Source organism: Triticum urartu, chromosome 2 (genome assembly GCF_003073215.2).
Source record: "Triticum urartu cultivar G1812 chromosome 2, Tu2.1, whole genome shotgun sequence".
NCBI classification, from domain to species: domain Eukaryota; kingdom Viridiplantae; phylum Streptophyta; class Magnoliopsida; order Poales; family Poaceae; genus Triticum; species Triticum urartu.
Window position 1 is genome coordinate 27,786,283 of NC_053023.1, and position 17,734 is coordinate 27,804,016.

Sequence of the window (17,734 nt, forward strand, 5' to 3'; positions counted from 1 at the left end):
TCCTGGTAAAGCAGGTTCAGGCTGCTGCCGCCGTCCATAAGGACTCTAGTGAGGTGAAATCCGTCAATAATTGGGTCTAGAACCAATGCGGCGAATCCGCCATGACGGATGCTAGTGGGGTGGTCCCTTCGATCAAAAGTGATCGAGCAGGAAGACCATGGGTTGAACTTTGGGGCGACTGGCTCCATCGCGTATACGTCCCTTAGCGCATGCTTCCGCTCCCTCTTGGGGATGTGGGTTGCGTATATCATGTTCACCGTCCGCACTTGTGGGGGAAAACCTTTCTGTCCACTATTGTTCGGCGGCCGGGGCTCCTCCTCGTCATTGCTATGCAGCCCCTTGTCTCTGCTTTCGGCATTTAACTTGCCTGCCTGCTTGAACACCCAACAATCCCTGTTGGTGTGATTGGCTGGTTTTCGGGGGTGCCATGTATCTGGCATGAGCGGTCGAGTATTCGGTCCAAACTGGACGGGCCCGGAGTATTTCTTTTGAATGGCTTTTTCCGCTGACCGGGTTTAGAGCCTCTGAATCCGGCATTAACTGCCGTATCCTCAGCATTGTCGCTGTTAATGCGGTGCTTTTGCTTGTTGCGACGCGACCTGCCACTGTTGTCCTTGGTATCCGAATTACCAGGGCTGTTGGTCATGTTATTGCTGCGAGCTAGCCAGCTGTCTTCTCCCACGCAAAAGCGGGTCATAAGTGTCGTGAGGGCTGCCATAGATTTCGGCTTTTCCTGTCCTAGGTGCCGTGCAAGCCACTCGTCGCGGATGTTATGCTTGAAGGCTGCTAGGGCCTCTGTGTTCGGACAGTCGACGATTGGATTTTTCTTGGTTAGGAACCGTGTCCAGAATTGTCTCGTCGATTCCTCTGGCTGCTGAATTATGTGGCTAAGGTCATCGGCGTCTGGTGGTCGCACATAAGTACCCTGGAAATTGTCAAGGAATGCGGTTTCCAGGTCCTCCCAACAACCAATTGATTCTGCTGGCAAGCTGTTAAGCCAATGCCGAGCTGGTCCTTTAAGCTTGAGTGGGAGGTATTTGATGGCGTGTAGGTCATCACCGCGGGCCATGTGGATATGAAGGAGATAGTCCTCGATCCATACCGCAGGATCTGTTGTGCCATCGTATGATTCGATGTTCACGGGTTTGAAACCCTCGGGGATCTGATGATCCATTACTTCATCTGTGAAGCATAGTGGGTGTGCGGCGCCTCTGTATTGGGCTATATCACGACGCAGCTCAAACGAGCTTTGTCTACTATGTTCGGCCCGGCCGGATTTACTGTATCCGGAGTGACGATTACCGTCTCATGCCGTGGGGCGCCCACGCGATCCGTAGATCGATCTTTTTTGCCTTGCCTTGTCCTCCAATATATCTCGCAGGTCTGGCGCATTTTCCCGTGCCTTGGTATTTGAGCGGCCCCGGGGTGCGGCTTGAGTGGAGGGCCAAGAGGCCTCTCTGTCGCGGCCACGGGGTGGTGGTCGGCCGCATCATGCGCTGGTGATGTAGGTTTAGGTGTTTCCTCCTCTAATCGGGGTAGCAACCTGCACTTTGGGTAGCTCTTGGAGGGGCATTCGAGTTCATACTCTTCGGCCGCAAGGACTTCAGTCCATCTGTCGGCTAGCAAATCTTGATCAGCTCTAAGTTGTTGCTGTTTTTTCTTGAGGCTGCTCGCCGTGGCCATAAGCCTGCATTTGGAACGCTCTTGTTTGACGGGATCCTCCGGCACGACAAATTCGTCGTCGTCGAGGCTTGCCTCGTATTCGGAGGGAGGCATATAATTATCGTCCTCGACCTCTCTGTCTGCCGCTCTCTCATGAGGGCTGGCTTCTCCATCCTCCTGTGCTGAATCTTGCTGGAGGTGGTTGTCTTCGGCACTGTCCGGGGTGTTATTATCTCCCGTGCCGGAATCACCGTTTTTGCTTTGGCGGGATTTAGAGCGGCGCCGTTGACGCCTAGGCTGCTTCTTGGAGGGGTCATCCTCCACTGTTCCATCGCCATTGCCTTCTTTTGGGGGTGTCCACCATGTATATATCATACGACGAGGTGGCTTTCTAGTGCACTAGAGGCGCTGGTTCTTGATCGTCTCCTGCATCAGCGTCCATATCGTCAATGTCTTCGGAGTCGAAGTCAAGCATGTCGGTTAAATCATCGACAGTGGCTACAAAGTGGGTGGTGGGTGGGCTTTGAATTTCTTCATCATCCGCATCCCAACCTTGCTGACCATAGTCCGGCCAGAGTGAAAGGATCGATATGGTTGACTAGAGGGGGGGGTGAATAGGCAACTACCAATTTTTAGCTTTTCTTTACCAAATTAAACTTTGCATCAAAGTAGGTTGTCTAGATGTGCAACTAGGTGAGCAACCTATATGATGCAATAACAACACGCATACAAGCAAGCAAGGGTAGAAACACTAAAGAGCTTGCACAAGTAAAGGTAAGAGATAACCAAGAGTGGATCCGGTGAAGACGAGGATGTGTTACCGAAGTTCCTTCCTTTTGAGGGGAAGTATGTCTCCGTTGGAGCGGTGTGGAGGCACAATGCTCCACAAGAAGCCACTAGGGCCACCGTATTCTCCTCACGCCCTCACACAATGCGAGATGCCGTGATTACACTATTGGTGCCCTTGAAGGCGGCGACCGAACCTTTACAAACAAGGTTGGGGCAATCTCCACAACTTAATCGGAGGCTCCCAACAAGACCACGAAGCTTCACCACAATGGAATATGGCTCTGAGGTGACCTCAACCGTCTAGGGTGCTCAAACACCCAAGAGTAACAAGATCCGCTAGGGATGAGTGGGGGAATCGAAAATCCCTTGGTGGAAGTGTAGATCGGAGCCTTCTCAACCACTCCCGAGCAAATCAACAAGTTTGATTGGCTAGGGAGATAGATCGGGCAAAATGAAGCTTGGAGTATTTAATGGAGCTTGAGCAATAAATGGAGCTTGGGGGAGGAAGAGGTAGGTGAGAAGGAGGAAGGGGACTCCCTTTTATAGTGGGGGCAACAATCCCGTTGCCCCCCCCCCACCAACCAGCCCCGCACAGGGCGGTACTACCGCTGAGAGGGGGCGGTACTACCGCCAGGCGATGGTACTGCCACGCCAGCCAGCGGTACTGCCGCGCTGAGGAGACTTAGTAGGGAACGGACCCAAATGCGGTACTACCGCGTGGTAGGGCGGTACTACCGCTCCTGGAACGGTACTACCGCCACTACAACCGTAACTAGTGCCGCAAAACCCGACACGAGAAAAAGACCACTCGAATCGAGGCGGTAGGAGCCAGACTACCCAGCGGTACTACGGCAGTGGGGTCAAGGGCGGTAGTACCGCTGTGGAGCGGTACTACTGCTTGTGACCCTTCGGCCGTAGTACCGCAGGCAGTGCGGTACTACCGCTGGGGCGAGAGAGAGAGAGAGAGAGGAATCTCTCAAATATGCTGAGCACAAGGCGGAGGTGCCAGGCCCCCAGCGGTACTACTGATGTGGAGCCAAGGGCGGTACTACCGCTGCGGAGCGGTACTGCCGCTTGGCTCCTCAGCGGTACTACCGCTGGGTGCGCGGTACTACCGCTTAGACCCAGACAGGACAAGGAAGAGAGGAGAGATCTCTTCAATGGAAAGGAAATGCTCGGAGGGTGAGAAGCTGATGTGTACGTGATGATTCCACCCATGCAAAACCCCAGCGGACCCCCTCTTGATAGTACGGTGCCCTCTACGCAACTAGTCCACCGAGAAAGAAACGAAAGAGCTACACCGTCTTGAAATACACTCCGAGGGGAAGAAGAAGTCTCGTGCCAGAGGAGAATCTGTGAATTATTCAAAGCACAAGATTAGTCCGCAAACATGTTGTCATCAATCACCAAAACTACCTTGAGAGAGATATGCCGTAACACAGGGCTCTCCTGATAAAGAGAGAGACTTTAGTGAATTCAGAATATCGCCGAAGGGCGAGTGCTGAAAGATGTCCGCAGCAGTGAACTCCATGATCGGCGCCCAATCGGGTTCGATCGGTAGGGGCGCGGAGGGCTCGGAGTCTGGAGAGGAGTCCGGCTCCTTGGAGTCACGGGCTTCGCAGAGAATAGGGCTGGTGCTCGGCTCGATCGCCGTTGAGATTGCAGCCCCCGAGGCGGTGTCCAACCACCCATCCTCGATTGGCGCAGTTGGCTCCGAATTAAGGGTCAGAGCTGATGCGGGTGCGGCCTCCAAGGCACTGTTCGGCGGCAGAGCTAGATCATGCCCATCGTGACAGTGCGGCGCGCTCGGCTGCGGCTCGAATCCGTCGAAGATCAAGTCTCCGCGGAGGTCAGCCGTGTAGCTCAAACTTCCAAATCTGACCTGATGGCCAGGGGCGTAGCTTTCGATCTGCTCCAGATGACCAAGCGAATTGGCCCGCAGTGCAAAGCCACCGAATACGAAGATCTGTCCGGGGAGAAAGGTCTCACCGTGGATCGCATCGCTGTTGATGATCGGAGAAGCCATCGGGCCTAAAAGTGACGACACAGAGGAACTCTCAATGAAAGCACCAATGTCGGTGTCAAAACCGGCGGATCTCGGGTAGGGGGTCCCGAACTGTGCGTCTAGGCGGATGGTAATAGGAGACAAGGGACACGATGTTTTTACCCAGGTTCGGGCCCTCTCGATGGAGGTAAAACCCTACTCCTGCTTGATTAATATTGATGATATGGGTAGTACAAGAGTAGATCTACCACGAGATCAAGGAGGCTAAACCCTAGAAGGTAGCCTATGGTATGATTGTTGTTCGTCCTACGGACTAAAACGACGGCCAGTGAATTGTAATACGACTCACTATAGGGCGAATTCGAGCTCGGTACCCGGGGATCCTCTAGAGTCGACCTGCAGGCATGCAAGCTTGCCTTCCACGCCAAGGAAAGTCCCTTCCGGACATGGGACGAAGTCTTCAATCTTGTATCTTCATAGTCCAGGAGTCCGGCCGAAGGTATAGTCCGGCTATCCGGACACCCCCTAATCCAGGACTCCCTCACCATCCCAGAGGATTTTCTATTGAGGACAAACATCGTCTGTGGCTAGAGGGTGATAGTTTAGAGGATCAACGACAAGCTGACCCTTGATAAGGGTTGGGCCTGCTTTGCCGTTTCTCACTATATCGGGATCAGGTACCTCATCACCTTCAAGTTGAGGACCCACAACACCCTAAAGGCGATCATCTTCAACGACAAATGGCGTCGAGGTGGTGACTAAGTGAAAGAGGCATGACGACGCATTTGCCATGGATCTTTAGGAGGTTCTCTGCACCTACAAGACTTTTACGTAGGATGTTGAAGACTTTTCCACAACTGTTACTCGTTTAAGTGCCCCCCCCCCCGGCAGACCTGTGCGTGTGTAAGGCTCTGGTTTCTGGATTTATGCTATGCATGTTTATCTATGTTGTGCTTGTTTGTGTGTTGGTAACCTCATCACTCCAACAAGAGGTTACCAGATCACATGTGTTGCATGTAACCAAATACCAATGCTCTGCATTTGCCTAGAACATGCTTGCGACCAAACACCACGTGTGCGTTACTGTGTAGCCAGACTAGAGGGGATGCAGGCAAACAAACTATATGCACAATGTGGGTTTTATCCTTTCTTCATTCAGCCAAGCCGAGTCAGGCCATAGGTGCAAAGTGCCCAGAATCCATGTAGTCTACCAAATGTGTCCCTACCTTTTCTTGGCACCATGAAATTCCATGCCCCTAAGTCATGACGGCTAAATATGGTGGTGGCAAGTTTGGTCTGTCAATGGACTCCTTGTCCATTATGGTCACCAAGAGAGATCTTCGTACGCTACCGCAATGAATAGAGGATCTCTGTCCATATCAGATACGAAAAATAGCTCTTCGTGTGTGTCGTACACAAAGAGTGCCTCTTCGTCCGCTGCGACTACAATGAGTTGATAGGATTGAAATTTCTTCAAGCGAAGATTTCTAGCTAACTTTAGACTATTCAACTAGTCAACATGCCATAAAGATGGCAGTGGCGAGTTTGGTCTGTCAATGGACTCCTTGTCCATTATGGTCACCAAGAGAGATCTTCGTATGCTACCGCAATGAAGAGAGGATCTCTGTCCACATCAAATACAAAGAGTAGCACTTAGTGTCCGTCATATAGAAAGAGTGCCTCTTCATCCGCTACGGCTACAACGAGCTGATAGGATTGAATTCTCTTCAAACGAAGATTTCTAGCTAACTTTAGACTATTCAACTAGTCAACATGCCATCCACAGGGTAGTAGCTTGTTGTGCAAGCTAACTTGTTACCTAAGTTTTCTTGGCACACACATGGCAACAACTTGTCATACAAGTTTGCTTACTTTGTAAGCAATAGTGCATACCATGAACTACTATACCACTTCTCTATAATTTTTTTTAACACAGTACAGACGCAGGCGCTCATACAAACACACTTACACTCACTCCTTTGAACGCACGCATGCACCCCTACCCCTATGAGAACCTCCAAGAGACTGAGTCGACATGTCATCTTGAGATTGACAAAGTCACCACTCACCACGAGCGCCTTCGTAGTCGACGGGAACGTCTTCTCCCATTGGGTGCATGTGCATCGCCGAAAAGTCTAAAACAAATTTAGGAAAATGCGAGCACCAATGTCAAGTCTAGGACTTGAACCCTGGCGGGTTGGTTCCACCACAAAGAACCTAACCATCTGAGCTAGGCTCAGTTCCCCCTTCTCTACATTAGAGGTCCACTAATTAACTGATCAAATCAGTAGTGTGTTCCAACCCCCAAAATGTGCGTCCCTTTAGGTTTTATCATACTTATACATGGTCGGAACTTAGAAACATCATTGCAACTAGTAGTTGGTAGCGGTGCCTAACATCTTGTGACAGACTCTTAAGTAGACTCAAAGATCAGATCAGACAAACCTTTAACAATATGCTATAGTGTGTATTATACCTTTGCCTCATGTTATATTATGATGGTCTCAAGACGAAATTAAGTAATCATTTTTAGTGAGACCAACTTCTCGGTGGTTCATCTTTGGTTGCCTTTGTGTATGACATCACGGTTGGATGAGCTTTCTACCACCTAGACGCGTGGGCCGGTCAAACATGTCAAGCCAAAAAATACATACAGAAAACATAAACAACTGTATGGTCCCGACAACATGTATACTGACCAAAGTAAAAGAACTTTTACCAACAAATTTGGACACATAAAGTGCATTTTACTCTTCATTAAATTTTGTGAGAAATATTACATAGAACATCTAATGACATTGACATGCCAAATGAATTAAATTTGTGAAAAATGAAAATCATCAGGTGGGTCATCTAGTGACATGGACTTTTCACATCCATTAAATTTATGAAAAGCATTAGGCGGAACATTTAGTGATAGTGACCGTCCATTAACGTCATGTTCATCGTTAGATGGACCCGCTATAAATGACGTTTCACACATATAGAGAAGCATTGGATCACATTAAAAATGTCATTCACACTGATAGAAAATATTAGACCCCATTAAAATGACATTCACACCTATAGAGAATATTGGACACCACTAAAAATGACATTCCACACCTATAGAGAATACTGGATCCCAATAAAAATGTCATTCACATCTATATAGAATGTTGAACCCCACTAAAAATGACATTCCACACCTATGAAGAAAGGCATCCCATGTGGAGCACTCCCTTTTAAGTCGGCCAAATCAAACAATAATCCTACATATAGGTAACCACCTACGTAACCTTACTTAATGATCCTACTCTAATTCTTCCCCCCACTGAAAATTGCATTCACACCTACAAAGTATATTGAACCCCCACTGAAAATGGCATTTACACCTATAGAGAATGTTGGACCCCACTAAAAATGGCATTCCACACCTACAGAGAATATTAGACCCCACTAAAAATAACATTCCACACCTATAGAGAATATTGGATCCCACTAAAAATCGCATTCACACATATAGAGAATGTTGGACGCCACTAAAAAATGAGATTCCACACCTACAGAGAATATTGGACCCCCACTGAAAATGACATTCACATCTATAGAGAATGTGGACCCCCACTAAAACTGACATTCCACACCTACAGAGAAAAGCATCTCATGTGGAGCACTCCCTTTTAAGTCGGTCGAAGCAACCAATAATCCTACATATAGGTAATCACCTACGTAACCTTACTTAATGTTCCTACTCTAATTCTCCCCCCCCCATATAAAATGGAATTCACACCTACATAGTATATTGAACCCCCGCTGAAAAATGGCATTTACACCTATAGAGACTGTTGGACCCCACTGAAAATGACATTCCACACCTGCAGAGAATATTGGACCCCACTGAAAATAGCATTCACACCTACTGAGTATATTGAAGCCCCGCTGAAAATGGCATTTACACCTATAGAGAATGTTGGACCCCACTGAAAATGACATTCCGCACCTACAGAGAATACTGGACCCTCACTGAAAATGACATTCACACTTATAGAGAATGTGCACCCCACTAAAAATGACATTCACCGGCTACGGAGAAAGGCATCCTATGTGGAGCACTTCCTTTTAAGTCAGTCAAAGCAACCAATAATCCTACATATAGGTAACCACCTACGTAACCTTACTTAATGTTCCTACTCTAATTCTCTCCCCCATTGAAAATGGCATTCACACCTACACAGTATATTGAACCCCCACTCAAAACGTCATTCACACCTACAGCGAATGTTGGACCCCACGGCAAATGACATTCCACATCTAGAGAGAATATTGGTACCCCATTGAAAATGGCATTCACACTTATAGAGAATGTGAGCCCCACTGAAAATGACATTCCACAACTACGGAGAAAGGCATCCCATGTGGAGCACCCCCTTTTAAGTCGGCCAAATCAAACAATAATCCTACATATAGGTAACCACCTACGTAACCTTACTTAATGATCCTACTCTAATTCTTCCCCCCACTGAAAATTGCATTCACACCTACAAAGTATATTGAACCCCCACTGAAAATGGCATTTACACCTATAGAGAATGTTGGACCCCACTAAAAATGACATTCCACATCTGAGAGAATATTGGATCCCCACTGAAAATGGCATTCACACCTACAGAGTATATCGAACCCCCGCTGAAAATGGCATTCACACCTATAGAGAATATTGGACCCCCACTGAAAATGGCATTAACACTTATAGAGAATGTGGACCCCGTCAAAAATGACATTCCACAACTACGGAGAAAGGCATCCCATGTGGAGCACTCCCTTTTAAGTCGATCAAAGCAACCAATAATCCTACATATAGGTAACCACCTACATAACCTTACTTAATGTTCATACTCTAATTCTCTCCCCCATTGAAAATGGCATTCACGCCTATACGAGAATATTGAACCCCCCGCTGAAAATGACATTCACACCTATAGAGAATGTGGACCCCACCGAAAATGATATTTCACAAAGAAAGGCATCCCATGTGGAGCACTCTCTTTTACGTCGGTCAAAGCAACTAATAATCCTACATATAGGTAACCACCTACGTAACTTAATGTTCTTACTTTAATTCTCTCCCTCATTAAAAATAGCATTCACACCTATAGAGTATATTAAAGCCGCGCTGAAAATGGCATTCACACCTATAAAGAATGTTGTTCCCCAATAAAAATGACATTCCATACCCACGAAAAAAGACATCCCATGTGGAGCACTCACTTAAGTTGGTCAAAGCAACCAATAGTCCTACCGGGTGGGGCCGAACCAGCGTTCTTCCGTAGCTTTACGTGGATAGCAAAGTTACCAAAGCAACACGGTTGCAAAAAAGAAATTAAGTCGCTAGGTAGACTCACGGCTCGTGGCCGATACACACACCCAGCCTCCTCCAGGTTGAACTCGACAAACTCATCAGCAGCCGGCCGGTGGATTCCTCGATACAAATCAGCAGCCTGTGGGTATCTCTTTCATGGATGATTTTCTCCTTTTCTCTGTTGCACACGCGCGCGTCGGGCATTCCATAGTTCATAGTTGATCCGCCACGGCGACATTGCTTCCTCTGGATGCCGGTGCCTTTTGAGCTCGGGTTTGCCCAGCTCTGTGCGCGCCGGTCGTCGCGCGCCTGCATTGCAGATCACCTCCGGGACCGTGGTCCATGGAGAACAGAGGAAGCACACGTAGGCGTCCGTCTTCGAGGCGCGCGTGGAGGGTGGGGCGGCACGTATGGGTGGTCGAACGTAGAGAGAACGCGGAACTCGGCGGCAGGCCCGGGTCGTCGTCGCGGCGCGAGGTGACCGTGGCCGTGCTCGCGGACGAGGTGCAGGTGGGCAAGGCGGAGGCCGCCGTCGGGGGCTGCCGGCGAGACGACCTGTGCAGCCGCGGCCGGCGTCCGCACTGGACGGAAGGCTGGCTCAAGGATGCCCATTGTCGCGTGATCGAGGAGGGTGTGGCCTGTGGTGCTTTCATGGCGGCGAGAGCGAGGGGACGGAGGAATTGCAATCTGCTCTGCTGTACGCAGAGCGTAATGGCACAATCTCTACACAGAATACGCCGATCTTTTGGCAAGTCTGACACTTCAGAAATCTGTGTGCAGCTCGCTCGATCTTTTGGCAAGTCTGATAGAGGAGGTGGATACCGAGACTTTGGAGCACAAACAAGAGTCCATTATGCGCCAGCGACGGCAGCCGCGGTGCACCGTGCAAGGCCGGAAGCGTGGAGAAATGTCAGAGAAGAAACGAGGCGGAGGGGCGTGCTCAGTAAGCATACTGAGACAATCTGGACAGAACATGCGTCGATTAGCAAATCGGACTTAATGTGGTCAAAGTTGTATTGTATTCATCTTATCAAATCTTTTTTTAAGAGAAAAGGACTTGGCCCGACTTTATAAATAAAGCCACATGGCAGCGTCGCAGACCCGAACAACCTGAACAGTTAGCGAAACACCGCAAATCCAGCGAACATAAAGCCTGGAACAGGCGAAAGAAGGTTCAGAGAAATACATGGCACCCTGCCATACACGGTGCGCAGGCCGGAGGGAGAAGGAAGACTACCACCAAACGGACATAACCACCGTGACAGAGATCAGACGTTTGGGCCCAGCCCTGAGAAGAGGGATGCCGAAGCCCGAATTTTGACGATGAGCACGTCCAGGGCATCCCGATCGTCGTCTTTAGTCAATAATCTCCACTGCTGCAATAGAATACAAGATTTGAAAAGAACGTCAGCAGGTTTAGATGGAAAGATATGCTCAATAGTAAACTTGTTCCTAATAGTCCAAAGAGCCCAGTAAAAGGCACCCAAGCCAACCGAGAACACCCTCTTAGTGACCCCAACCAGAACCTTGGCTAGGGTTCTAAGCTCAGAGAAGGACGAGGGATTCCAAGACACCTGAAGCCAAGATCTGACACAGCTCCAAACGAACTTAGCCAAGACACAATGGAAAAAAATGTGTTCTGTGTTTTCCAGAGCACCACAGAGGTGACAAAATTCCGATCCCGGATCATTGCGCTTGCGAATCTGGTCGGCCGCAGGAAGGCGGCCTCTGAAAGCTTGCCAGAGAAATATCTTAATCTTAAAAGGCACTTTAGACTTCCAGATACTAGAGAATATCTTATCAAATCTGACACACTGAAATCAACACAAACGGTTCATTGTTGCTAATGGCAGATGGACACATAATTTCTATCTATGCCCCGTTTCCATCTGGTAAACTGGGGTCACGTCCCACTGTCATACAAATTAGATATGGTTTCCGCATCGTTGAGCATCTTCCAATAGCTCCCGTATCCATAAAAAAAATATGGTTTAGAGGAAGTAGGGTCAAAAAAATGCTTCAACAGTTCCCGTAAACGCGGTTTTCCTATAGGATCCAGTATAAGATCCATAGGGGAACTGAGAACACCTCACCTATGATCTTCCCCTAAATTATATGGACACTCTGTAAAACCAACCACTTTTACAGAGAGATTTTTTACAGGAACTATTGGAGATGCTCTTAGCACGGGGACAAGTAGCACCAATTATTCTCCTTATAACTCCACAAGGCACAAAATTGTGAGGCACGATTCATAATTGCTGCCCAAAGCAAGTTCCTAGAGCATCATATTCGGTGGGTCTTGGAGCATCTCTAGCACACGCTTCATATTTATAACCTCTAAGAGCATCCAAGTACATTCTTCAAGGCGGGTATCTGCAGTTCCTGACGAAGGATGGGCTAAGGGGGATGAGTCGGCGTCCCAAGTAAGTTATTCGGAGGATTTGGAGAGACGCGGTTTGGTGTGTACAAGCAACACCTCTTCACACTGAGGTTATCATAGTTCTAATTTACCCAACTAATGTGAATTATACATTGATAGATTATTAATTTGGTTGAAGGAAGCACAGAGCCGTGGTGATCGAGGACCTTAACAAAAGGAGTGGCGGGTCTAACACAAGCTGCTAAGTAGTTATCTAAATGCTCTTGTATTTTTTTCCGGAGAGAGTGATATGCTAACGGGGGATTACCCCGAACAAGTCACACCAAGGCTAGGCCCCCTGTCGGTGTCTCACCAGCCCTTTCAACACCGGCAAGCGCGCACGGGACAGCGCAGGAGCACGCGAGAGAGCTGCAGGAGCAGGCGGGAGAGCATGCTAGAGCGGGCGCGTCCGAGGAAGCAAGCACGGCGGCTGCCCCTACAGAGAGAGCAGCAAGTGGGGTGCACGGGCGGCCGCCAGAGCTAGCAGGACAGAGGATTCGATCGAGCACGCGCACAATGCAAGAGACGCAGCAACGCACGCACGCACGCTCCGAGCACACACACAACGAGAAGACCATGTGATGTATGGACGCACACAGAGCGTACGCATGGTTCGAAGTAGCAAGCAGAGCACCCAGCGGCACACACTGCACGCACGCATGCGTGCGTTGCCAGCCAGCTTTGACATAGTCAAAACCAGTTGACCATGCCAAAAAACCGGACATGGTTTGTCTTTTGAACTTTGTGTAACTTGAGGGTGCAATTCGACCGGTTTTAAAAATGAAGGTTGTAAATCGAACTAAATAGTTAGTCCGGACTTGAAATGTAGTCTTTTCTCTAGTGCGTACTTGGCGGACTTGTCCTACTCCCACTCCATTCACTTGCGGACATCATAGCTTTCAACAAGTGCACCCTACTGAGGCAAGTACACATAAAAGCAACTACTTTCATCTCTTCAGCATTGTTGCATCCAAACACCATTGCAGCGGTCATCACGCTAGTTAATGGTTGCATTTATTCTTTATGTGTTCTCTTTGAAAATTTCTTTACATTTTTGTGCCGGAGAGGCTAAAAGACTTCGGGCAACATGAGTTTATGACGCCCAAAATACAAAGGCATTGGCCATGTGGAGAGAGCTTTGATCCGGCAGCTGAAGGAGCTCTTCGTGAATGGGCTGGAGAAGCTGATGAAGGAGCACCAATTGGACCCAATCGTTGCGTCCGAGGACTATGCTTCCAACCTTCTCACCATTGGCAGCCAACCCAGCATTGTTGTGTCGGCTGGGTACAATGAGCATGGTGTCCCTTCTGGCATATGCTTTGACGGGCTGCAAGGATACGAGCCGAGACTGATCGAGATGGCCTATGCTTTCGAGCAGGTTACCAAAGTGAGAAGGCCGCCCAACATGTTGTTCGTGTGGCTGCAGGGCTGCTCGAAACGTTGTTCGTGTGGTCCATCTCGCGCCCTCCCGACTGTGGGGCTGATCCGGCCGTTGCGCGCACGTTGTTCATGTGCTCGTGCGACATGCTCTAGCGGTGCGACACGTGATCTAGTCGACGAAATGTCTAAAGTACGGAGGACACAGTTCAAGACCGCGGTTGGGTGCATAGACATTTAGAGTTTTGAAACGGACACGTCCGGTAACTGACTCAACGCATCCCTGGGCGTACAAGGGGCCGAATTAGCCTGGTTGTAGACATGGACGAATCTACTAAAGGCTTTAACAGGCTCAAGCCCCCTCTCCAAAACTGTAAAATTAGTTTTCGATACTAATGCCAAGGTCCAGCCCAACCACTTGCAGCCCAGTCCAACACATATTTGCATGACACTCATTTATTTCTAGATTTGCCAATGATGGTAGATGCTCCTAGAGACCTAGACAGCGATAGAAAAAAAGTGAGTGGTAAATTAGACACAATCATGAGGCATCTGAAAAGGCTAAAGACCACTGCCATGAAAGTACTACACTACACGAGCACGGGCGTGCAAGAGACCAAACAGTAGAGAGCAAAGAGCAGACAAGCCAAGCCACACCAACCCCGGTGGCGTTTAGCTAAGCTAAACTAACATCATGGCGTCGCTGCAGCTGCAAGCTGTCGCTGCCGTCCTGGCTCTCGTGGCCGGCGCCGGTGCCGCGCACGGCTTCGAGTTCCACGAGGCCACCGTCGAAGCCATCCAGCTAGGGTTCAGCAACGGGACTCTCACCTCCACGGCGCTCGTCCGGTTCTACCTGGATCAGATCGGCCGCCTCAACCCGCTGCTGCGCGCCGTCATCGAGGTCAACCCGGACGCGCTCCGGCAGGCCCAGCATGCCGACGCCGAGCGCCGCCGCGGCAGCGGCACGGCCACCGGCTCGCTGCTGCGCGGCGTCCCCGTCCTGCTCAAGGACAACATCGCGACCCGTGACGCGCTCAACACCACGGCGGGCTCGCTGGCTCTCCTCGGCTCCGTGGTGAAGCGTGACGCCGGCGTGGCGGCCCGGCTCCGGCGTGCGGGCGCCGTGGTGCTCGGCAAGGCCAGCATGTCCGAGTGGGCCAATTTCCGCCCGGTCGAAGCCGGGTGGAGCGCCCGCGGCGGCCAGGCGCGGAACCCGTACGTGCTGTCGTCTACCCCGTGCGGGTCGAGCGCCGGGTCCGGCGTGGCCGTGGCGGCCAAAATGGCGGCCGTGACGCTCGGCACCGAGACCGACGGCTCCATACTTTGCCCGTCGTCCTTCAACTCGGTTGTCGGCATCAAGCCGACGTTGGGGTTGACCAGCCGGGCCGGCGTCGTCCCCATCACTCCGTTGCAGGACACCGTGGGGTAACCCTTCCTGCTCCTTTCTTCTTCTCGCTGTTGTTTCATATTCATTGAACCTGGAAATCTTGGTGCCGCTCGATGCTTCCTTCTTCTTCTTCTCGCTGTTGTTTCATATTCATTGAACCTGAAAATCTTGGTGCCGCTCGATGCTTCCTTCTTCTTCTTCTTGCTGTTGTTTCATATTCATTCAACCTGAAAACCTTGGTGCCGCTCGATGGAAATAAAACGCAGGCCGATGTGCCGGACGGTGTCGGACGCGGTGCACGTGCTGGATGCCATCGTCGGCCACGACGCGCAAGACGCCGCGGCCACCGGAGCGGCATCCAAGTACATCCCGCACGGCGGGTACACGCAGTTCCTTAATAAAAATGGGCTAAAAGGCAAGAGGATCGGCGTCCCCAATGGCTTCTTCCAAGGATACGACCAGACGCAGTTGAATACGTACAAGCAGCACCTCGCCACAATGAGGTTCGTAGCTAGTCACGGTTTACATTTCACTAGCTGTCCATGGATGAATATATGAATTGATTCTTGATTTTTCTTTTCTTTTTCCAAAGGAAACTTGGAGCAGTGGTGATCGAGAAGCTGGACGTCGCTGCCAATTTGACCGCTCTATTGGTTGAGATTTATTCCAAGGAGGGGATTGCGATGCAGGCAGAGTTCAAACTGAGCATAAACGCGTATTTGGCAGACTTGGTCTACTCCCCGGTCCATTCGCTAGCAGACATCATAGCATTCAACAACAAACATCCTGTGGAGGTAAGTGCACCGAAAAACCCAACTGAATCCATATTTCGTGCTGGATGCCATCCTGTGGGTCAGATAATTTGCCCTGCTTGTGTCCAATGGCAGGTGGTTCACTTCTTGTTATTCAAACAATATACTCCCTCCGTTAAACATATTTTAAAGTATAAATTCACTCATTTTGCTCCATATATAGTCATTTGTTGGAATCTTTAAAAAGACTTATATTTGGGAATGGGGGGAGTAGATCTAGGTTTGTCAAAAAAAATCTCAAATTTTCTTATAGATTCCTGCTGCATAGAACATGAGGCGATAAAACACCTGAAACATAGGTAGAATCAACACGTCAGTTAATGGAACTTATTCTTTATATAGGCTCTTACAAAATTTATTTACATGTTGGTGCAGGAGAGGCTGAAAGATTTCGGGCAGCCTGATCTTATCGCTGCCCAAAGCACAAATGGCATTGGGCCCGTAGAGAGAGCCGCAATCCGTCGCCTGAAGGAGCTGAACGCGAATGGGCTAGAGAAGCTAATGATGGAGCACCAATTGGACGCGATCGTGGCGCCTAACAGCGATATTTCCAGCCTTCTCGCCATCAGCGGCCACCCTGGCATCGTTGTGCCGGCGGGGTACGACGAGAAGGGGTTCCCCTTCGGGATATGCTTCGGCGGGCTGCAGGGGTATGAGCCGAGGCTGATCGAGATGGCCTATTCTTTCGAGCAGGCTACCAAAGTGAGGAGGCCACCCATGTTCAAGCCCTAGCTAGCTGAATATAACTCTTGTGTAGCAACAATGTAACACGACGGCTTAAAAAACGGCTCCACTTACACTTTTCTTGTTACATTTTAAAGAATAAACCCTGGAAGTATTATTTATTGGGTCAGGAAGTAACTCTGAATAGACTAGCAATGTGGCACTAAAGGTGAAACAACAAGCACCTTCTACAGGTAGCCAACGTTGCCGCAAAAGAAAGCACGCCCAAGAAAGCAATTGTTTTAAAGATCACATGGAACGCCCAAGAACAGGCACTGATTTCTTGTTTTTTTTAATAATTTCGATAAAAGGAGCATCAGCCCCCCAATTTCATTTCATCTGAAATTGACAAGACAACCAGATCCAAAATATGGCTGCTTATTAAAGTTTCTGAGTTTCTGCATACAAGACTGCAACTCTTCTACAAAGAAACAGAAAGCAGTACATCCTACATCAGGCTTCTAAACTATGGCGACGACACTACGTTACATGTATAACGACATCCGCAGCATCATTCATTCATTCTTTGTCCACGGTACCAACTTTATTATCATCTCTTACTCCAATTTCTATGTTACCTAGGGCTGGTATTGGATAAACCTTTCTTGTATTTTGCTTCATTTGCACATATGTACTTTATTTAATTACTGCATGAAAATGCCGTAGAACAATTGTTCTACAGTTCTGGGCTTCAAAAGAAAAAGCAGGGTGGGTGGTGTAGAAGCAAACTATACATACTAGTTAAAGGCACGTGCCATGTACGTGTAAGGATTATTGCGACAAGTTGTATGTTGAGAGGATTTTTTTTTATACTTTGAATTGCTTATCACATGTGTCACATGATACGTTGAGAGGGATTGAAGGCATTTTTATTTACTATATAATCAGGTTCTTAGTACTCCCTCCATTCCAAAATATAGTGCGCCCGTGCTTTCTGAGGTCCAACTTTGACCATAAATTTAACCAACGAGACCAACTGCGGCGGGAGAAAAAATTATATAATTAAAAACTTCTTTCGAATACGAATTCACTGATATAATTTTACTCCCGCCGCAATCGGTTTTGGTAGTTAAATTTACGATCAAAGTTGAAGCACGGGGATAGAGAAAGCACTACATTGTGGAATGGAGTGAGTATTTATTAACTTATATTTTTCATGTAAATGTCACAAACATGCATGCATACAGTGATTAATCTGTCTAATCGAGTAGATGCT

General features: G+C 48.9%; 1 protein-coding gene across 1 annotated transcript; it reads left to right on the forward strand.

Moving 5' to 3' along the window:
* Positions 1–14,163: 14,163 nt before the first annotated feature.
* Positions 14,164–16,648, forward strand: LOC125535349 (probable amidase At4g34880). Its single transcript, XM_048698401.1, has 4 exons — positions 14,164–15,021; positions 15,250–15,486; positions 15,576–15,777; positions 16,171–16,648. The coding sequence occupies exons 1-4, from the start codon at positions 14,291–14,293 to the stop codon at positions 16,525–16,527; spliced, it is 1,527 nt and encodes a 508-aa protein (XP_048554358.1). The 5' UTR covers positions 14,164–14,290; the 3' UTR covers positions 16,528–16,648.
* Positions 16,649–17,734: the final 1,086 nt, after the last annotated feature.